The sequence below is a fragment of the Thrips palmi genome, unplaced genomic scaffold (assembly GCF_012932325.1).
Source record: "Thrips palmi isolate BJ-2018 unplaced genomic scaffold, TpBJ-2018v1 HiC_scaffold_3, whole genome shotgun sequence".
NCBI lineage: Eukaryota > Metazoa > Arthropoda > Insecta > Thysanoptera > Thripidae > Thrips > Thrips palmi.
Genome location: NW_023144630.1, coordinates 10,124,111 through 10,132,064, shown reverse-complemented (window position 1 = coordinate 10,132,064; position 7,954 = coordinate 10,124,111). Strand labels below are relative to the sequence as shown.

General features: G+C 42.1%; 1 protein-coding gene across 1 annotated transcript; it reads right to left on the bottom strand.

The window, feature by feature from the left end:
• Nucleotides 1-2,408: 2,408 nt before the first annotated feature.
• Nucleotides 2,409-4,072, bottom strand: LOC117647845 (putative nuclease HARBI1). Its single transcript, XM_034389817.1, has 4 exons — nucleotides 3,955-4,072; nucleotides 3,551-3,866; nucleotides 3,239-3,473; nucleotides 2,409-3,152 (listed from the first exon to the last, which is right to left on the bottom strand). Exons 1-4 carry the CDS (start codon nucleotides 4,070-4,072, stop codon nucleotides 2,409-2,411), a joined length of 1,413 nt encoding a protein of 470 aa, XP_034245708.1.
• Between the last annotated feature and the right edge of the window lie 3,882 nt (nucleotides 4,073-7,954).

The window sequence follows — 7,954 nt, the reverse complement described above, 5'->3', positions numbered from 1 at the left end:
CTGTCCAACGCTTCTGGTGCTAGTCTTTGTTCGGCGTCGTCAAGGACGTCTGCCGGGCGTCGCGGCGGCCGGGGCCGGGGCCGCGGCCGCCCCCATCTGACCTTCTCTGCAGACGACCTGTCCACTATTCATGAGCAGGACACAATCACTGGTAGGAGCTCTGCTGGCTCTGCGGCATCCCCATCCGTCGCGCCGGCTGGCGCAGGGCAGGTACTAGCCGTTCAGGCACTGGTGCACCACGAACATTCAAGTCCTGCATCACCGCGACTCCGTACCCATGTGCCCTGGGACGAAAACATTCACGGGCCCAGGCCAGAAATGAGGCAGTGGGTCACCCCTGGTGCGCGCATCTTCTCCCCAAGTGTGCGGAGGGAGATGCGGGAAGTGGAGGACAGGATCGAGCAGCTGAACGAGTCGACGCCAACCAGTGCGGGACGGCGGCGGTACCGCAGACGCAGCAACCTGTGGACCTCGGCGCCCATGTCGCCAGTCACAAACAGCCCCATGCACAGTGGACCACGAGACCCTCCTGGCTCTCGACATCGCGACGGTCTCGGCCCTGTGCTCGGTGGACCACGAGACCCTCCTGACTCTGGACATGGCGATGGTCTCGGCCCCGTGCTCGGTGGACCACGAGACCCTCCTGGCTCTGGACATCGTGATGGTCCCAGCCCCGTGCACGATGGACCACGAGACCCTCCTGGCTCTGGACATCGTCATGGTCCCAGCCCCGTGCACGATGGACCACGAGACCCTCCTGGCTCTGGACATCGTCATGGTCCCAGCCCCGTGCGCCGTGCCCCTCGTGGCCGTCGTCGCGTCGGCGGCAATCGCGGCAGCCCTGGCCACAGTCGTGGGGGAGGAAATCGGCATGAGGGCCCGACACGCGCTGAGCTGCGACGAAGAAATGCGGAGGTACGACACCTGTGTTTGGTCACGTTTGTGCACTTCTTGTTATGGGTTCCCTTTAACACTTGGAATGATTTGCTACTTTGTAGGAGAGGGACCGCGAGCAACGCCGGATTCAGATGGCACATGAGGCACACCGCCAGGGCCTGCGAGATAATATAGCCATCCAGGCGGAGCAGGCGGCTCGGAGGAACCGCGACCAACATCAGCAGCAACAGAACGACCTTCATATGCCGGCCGAGGGAGCAGATACTGCCCTCCTTCGACAGTTCCTTACAGAGAGAGAATTTGATGTTTATGGCAACTTTGGCCAAACGTCAGCATCTATGTTACGGTTGTTACCGGCTCCTGTCAGTGGTAAGGCCATGGTGGAGGTCATGGCTTTTTACAACAAACTTATCCATTCGGAAGTAGCAAGAGACATTTTCCTAGGCATGACTGATCCTGTATTTAATCTATAAGAAGAAACAAAAGTACAATTGATTATTGTATTATTTTATATTTCTTAACTGGTTGAGTTTATTATTATTTTATTATTCAGAAGTTGCCGGAGATATTTTTCTGGGCATGACTGATCTTTTGTTCAATCTATGAGAAGAAAAAGAAAGGTAAAATTGATAGTTGTGCCGTTTTATATTTTTTAAGTACTCCAGTTGAGTTTATTTTTGTGTCACTATGCATAAGTGGCCAAAGACATTTTCATATGCATGACTGATCTCGTGTTCAATCTATGAGAAGAAAGGAAGGGTAAAATTTATTGTTGTACCATTTTATATTTTTTAAGTACTCAAGTTGAGTTTATTTTTGTGTTATTATGTATAAGTAGCCAAAGACATTTTCATAGGCATGACTGATCTCGTATTCAATCTATGAGAAGAAAGAAAGGCTGAAATTGATAGTTGTGCCATTTTATATTTTTTAAGTACTCAAGTTGAGTTTATTTTTGTGTTATTATGCATAAGTAGCCAAAGACATTTTCATAGGCATGACTGATCTCGTATTTAATCTATGAGAAGAAAGAAAGGCTGAAATTGATAGTTGTGCCATTTTATAGTTTTTAAGTACTCAAGTTGAGTTTATTTTTGTATTATTATGCATAAGTGGCCAAAGACATTTTCATAGGCATGACTGATCTTTGAAAAGGAAAAGTAAAGGGCAATTGGTTGTTGTACCTATTTTTACTTTTTAGCAACTCAAGTTGATTTTATTGTTTGTTTTTTTTTATAAGATTCATACTTTGTGCCGCAGCCCTTGCAAAGTTTTATTTTCTTGAAACAATTGTTTCACTTCGATTCTTATTTGTGATGACTATGATAACTATGCATGTTAGTTGTTTGGTGTACATCTCAATAAATCTGTTTGTTCAAATGCAGACAATTTTATTTACATTTCACATCTCAATAAATCTGTTTGTTCAAACGCAGACAATTTCATTTACATTTCTCAAGAAGTTATTTAAAGAGGGAAGGTACTCTTAAAATTACAAAAATTACAGGTACTCATACATTTGGAAGAATGTTGTACTGCCATGGCAAGGGGCAACACACAAACAATTCCAAAAACTTCTCACGGACTGCATGACCATCCACAATTCTAACACCATGTTCCTCTTGCCTACGCAATCTATGAAATATACTTCTCTCTTCTTTCTTCAATTCATTTCTCCAGCGTCCCCTCTTCAGATATCCATTGCTCTTATACAAGTCAGCATAACCTGGAGGTAGGTAAACTCGCTGTTTGGGTGGAACACTATCCTCCCTTATGAGATGCAGGTTGTGTAGAGCTGTACATGCAAGTACAATGTTTTGAACAAGTGTCTCACTTCCAATTATATTGCGACGAAGAATTCTGAAGCGAGCAGCCAGAATACCAAAGGCATTCTCAACAACTCTTCTTGCTCTTGAGAGCCTGTAGTTGAAAATTGCCTCTTCTGGTTTTTGATCCAAGCAATCGGCAAAAGGCTTCAACATGTGCACATCTAAAGGAAATGCATCATCACCCACAAATACATATGGCAAATGAGTTTTTAGAATATCATTGAACACTGGTGATGGCAGCTGCAGTTGATGGTTATTGAACAACTTTCCGAATTCAGATCGGTCAAAGACTCCTCCGTCACTTTCACGACCCCGTGCTCCAACATCAACTACTAAGAACTTATATTTAGCATCACTGACAGCAAAAAGAATTATACTATGCCCATACTTGTAATTGAAGTTTTCAGAACCTCTCATTGGAAATTTCTGCAAGAGAAGAAATAATTAGTTATTACTAATCACTACATAAATTGAAGTAAGGAAAGGGAAAATAACACGACGAAACATTATACCTGAACAAAGCAGTGCTTTCCATCAACGCCACCGACACACATCGGAAACTGCCATAAAGACTCAAATTCAGCACTTTTTCTTCTCCACATATCCTCAGAGAGCGGTTCAAATACTTCACCCTTTAAAACAAACCAAATGGCAGCAGTCGTTTCCAGCACAATATTTGAGATAGTTTGGTCTGATATGCGAAACAGGTATGATAGTGATACCATACTGTCCCCCGACGCAAGGTACCTACAATGATACAGTTGCTACAATCACTAGACCTCACAAATTATAATTTTAGGAATAAAAACAGTCAAACTACGTACCTTAAAGTTACAGCGAGTCTCTCACCAGGACAAATTGGTTCACGTAAACTCTTCTTAGTGATGATAGGTGACACTTTGTCCAACAGCCAGTCGAAACTGTCTGGGGTCATTCTCATGAAGTTGAAGAATTCTTCGTGGTCAAATTCTCTCATCTCAGGGATCAGACTGTACCAAGCACCATACATTTTTCTACCCAGAAGTATGGGTTTCACATGAAATCTACGGTCCTTCCTCTTCTTGGCTAGTTTCAAGCAAGACACTGCTCGGAAGCGTTCACGCTTGAGAAGACTGAAAACGGCTAGCCGTTTCACTGATCCTGTGAATAGAAAAAGGTAACAACTATCTTCTTCACAACATAACCACAACAAATTCAAACGCTTGGTAGATATTTTCAAGTTACTTACTACTAGTGGCAGCTGAAAATGGCTGTCCCCGCTTAGCTCTTAATAAAGCGAGAAGGTAGAAATATCGCCTTACTTTCAGAATGCCCATATTGTCTGGGACTAAGTGCTGAATAGCCATATCGTCAGAGATTTTGAGTCACATTCAATTCAAACGAGTTCTGTTTTGAAGCGTTGCCCTTTCACCTTTCACGCCAAACAGACGACGGTCGAGGATTGAGGAAGAAGTGCCAACCTAACAGCGCCGAATCCACTGCCCCCGGTCAAAGGTTACGTATAATATTTATTTCGTAGGTTTTGAGGATCGCATTGTCCATTCTCCGTCGAATATTATCGATAAATAGACGAGGCATGGTCTACAGACCACTAAATGGACCATATCCACCCATGTCCGACGCATGAAGAACGGACGGACGGACATGTCCGGACATGGCCGCGGCCATTGTGGGGCCACCTTAACAAGGTCAGGGTTCATGGCATGACACCATGAACAGGAAACGCTCTTAAAAAACCCAACAACTGAAGACCCATACTTTCAACTAGAATTACATACATGATTTAGGACCAAAATTTCCCCGGGGTTTCATTTCTTCCTGCAGTATTTGGGGTGCTGATCACAAAAATGACTTCCAATTTCATCCCAGACCTTTTCTTTTCCAAAAAATTTACCAATTTTTGGGCCAAAAATTTTTTCATCGAGTTTTAAATAGTTTTCCCGCAGTTTTTGTGTGCTGATCACGGAAATGACTTCCAATTTCATCTCAGACTCTTACTTTTCCAAAAATTAACCCAAATTTTGGACTAAAATTTTTTCATCGAGTTTTACATAGTTTCCTGCAGTTTTTGGTGTGCTGAGCACGAAAATGACTTCCAATTTCATCTCAGACCTTTACTTTTCCAAATATTGACCAATTTCGGACCAAAATTTTTACATCGAGTTTTACATAGTTTCCTGCAGTTTTTGGTGTGCTGATCACGAAAATGACTTCCAATTTCATCTCAGACCTTTACCTTTCCCAAAATTTACCAATTTGTGACCAAACTTTTTACATCGAGTTTTACATAGTTTCCTGCAGTTTTTGGTGTGCTGATCACGAAAATGACTTCCAATTTCATCCCAGACCCTTTTAAATTTTCCCCCAAAAATTTTCCAATTTTTGACCAAACTTTTAAAATTGAGTCTCACATTGACCCTGTATTGGCCTTACTTTGCATATATTCTTCACCATCTTCTACAAGAATACGGACGCATCGCTCGCCTACTACGCGCCCAAACAAAACGGCGCGTACCCCTAGTAATTATCAGTAAGTGGTTAAGAAATTTCAGACCATTTCGGCGGTCTGAAAATTTACAATAGGGTGGTCTGAAAATAAAGAACTGGGTGGTCTGAATTATGAGACACGGCCTGTCTGAAAGAAATTCAGATGAAAACACAAAATTTTTACGTTGAACCAGTACTTCTTTGCGAGAGAAGTCTTTGATAGAACTTGCGCGTCGCTTATCGGCCGTGCTCTGTACTCTGAAACTCCGAATGTCTTGGTATTCGAACCATCGAATCTTCGCTCGTCGGCTTTGGGGGCTATCCATTACACCACGGGACCGCGCTGAGAGCACGGCTGCAGGATGCCGATGACTCCAAGCGCGCTCGCTGGACGCTGGGAGGCCACAAATAAACAAACCAAGGGCGGCGTGTTGCGGGAGTTTGACTGCGAACAACTCGGGCTTTTCGTGAATCTCTACGATTTTGTATCGAGCGCTCAAATATTGGGGTTAAATTTGGTCAAGTGAGGCAACCAGTCTGAATTTAAGACCAATACGTCCCCCTTTTTCAGACCCATGGTCAAAAAATACACAACCAGTTTAAAATTTTAAGATCGTTCCGTCTTCCTTTTCTGGAGAAAAGTCTGAAAAAGGGGATTCAGACTTCATGGTCTTGTACTTGGTCTGAATTTTCAGTCACCCCTGTCAGACTTTTTGTCTGGATGGTCTAAATTTGCGAAAAAGCTGCGAAAATCTTAAATTTAATCCGAGGAATCTTTTTGCATACTTCTGGTCTTCATTCGGAAATCAGACCCTAGGTCTTTCAAAATGGTCTGAATTTTAAGATTTTTTTTTAAAAGTGTGCTTTTTTCTCTTTTTGAAAAAATGATTTTTAGGACCTCCGCAGAGCCCTCAAAGTTTTTAACAGTGTATTTGTAGGAAAAAAAACGTAACTTGGTCATTTTTTGACCGTTTTTAAAAAAGAAACGGTGATTTGTTCGTTGTTGTATGCTTATACAAAAAAATATGGCCAACCCTCTTTTTTGTTTGCCTAATTTTCAGGGGCCAAAAAAAACCTTTAAATTTTGGCCCCAAATTTGGGCAAGATTTCAGGTTTGTAGGCCGTTTCAGCCCCCCCCAATTTTTCCCCCACAAAAGGAAAAAGCCCCAAAATCAAATTTTAATCCGGGGTTTTGCAATTTGGGTTTTCCTCCCAAGGCTTAAAAAAGGGTTTTTTTTTTAAAATTTTTTTTAAAGTGTTTTTTCTTTTTTGGGTTTTTGGGGACCCCCGAGGGCCCTCTTTTAACGGTTTGGTAAAAAAACGTAATTGGCTTTTTGACCGGGTTTTTAAAAACGAAAGGGAACGGGAAACCCATCAAAAAAAAATTTTTCCAAATTTTTTTTTTGGGCCTAAAGGGGAAAAAAGGGCTAAATTTTTCCAAAATTAAAAAGGTTTGTTTTACCGAAACCCCACCCCAAAGTGAAAAAGGGCCCCCCAATTAAGTTACCGGGGCCCCAAAAGGCTACCCCAAACAAAAAGGGTTTTTTTTCAAAAAAACCCAAATTTAACCCCCCTTTTGGGGTTTTGACAAAGGGGGGCACCCCACAATTTGGGCCCCAATGGGGCTTGCTAGGGGGAGGAAAACCCCGCGGAAAAAGGGGCCTTGGGAAGTTTCTTTTAGCGGCCTAAGGGAGGTGGGGGAAAATTTCCACCTTTGTTTTTTTTCACTGGGGGTTAAAGTGAAAATTTCCCCAAAACCCCGGGGCCCAAAAGGGGAAAAAAATTTTTTTAAAAAAAATTTCCAAATTTTCCCCCCAAGGTAGGAGGCCCCAACCTTTTTGGGGGCTTTTTGGGTCCCCGCTTATGAAATTTGGGAGTCCTAAAAAAGGGCCCAAAATTTGGGGGGTTTCCACCTTTTTTTTTCCGGGGGTTTGAGGGGAAAAATTAAAACCCCTAAAAAGGGGAAGTATGATTAAATTTTTGAAAATTAAATGCCTTTGGATTTAAGGCCTTTTGGGGTCCCTGGGGGTCCCCTTTTCTTAAATTTTAAACCCATCAAAAGGGGTTTTTCTACCGGGGGAAAATTTCCGGACAAAAATTTGTTTTCCTTCAATTTCCCGAAAATTTTGTTTATAGGGGGTTCTTTGGACTTTTTTGGCCCCCCACCGTTGGGGGTTTTTTTAAAGAACACAAATTTTTAACTCCTTTTGGGGTAAACCCCGGCAAGAATTTGGGGTTTTTTAAAATTTTCCCAAAATTTGTTTGGGGTAGTTTCAAAATTTTTGGCAGCAACCCCACCCGTTAAAAAAAGCCCCAAAAAACAAGCGAAAGGGGGTAACTGGGGGCAGTGTTAAAATTTTAAGGGTTTTGGAAAATTTTCCCAAAATATTTTTGGTAAAAAAAAATAAGTTCCGGAAAAGTCCAACGCCAAAAAAAATTTATCAAAAAACGAAAAATAATGAAATTTTTAAGGTTTTTTCCCCCTTTTTAAAAAAAAATTAATTTTTGGACCCCCCAAGGCCCTTTTGGTTTTACATCCAAAAATAAAAAATAAAAAAGGTTTTTTTTTTCCAAAAAAATTTTTTAATTGAATAAAATTTTTGAAATTATTGGAAAAATCGAACTTGGTCATTTTTTGACCGTTTTTCAAAAACGAAACGGAGATTTGTTCTTTTTTGAAAGCTTATTACGAAAAAAAAATCCCCAAACCCCCCTTTTTTGGTTTCTCTAACTTTCAGGGG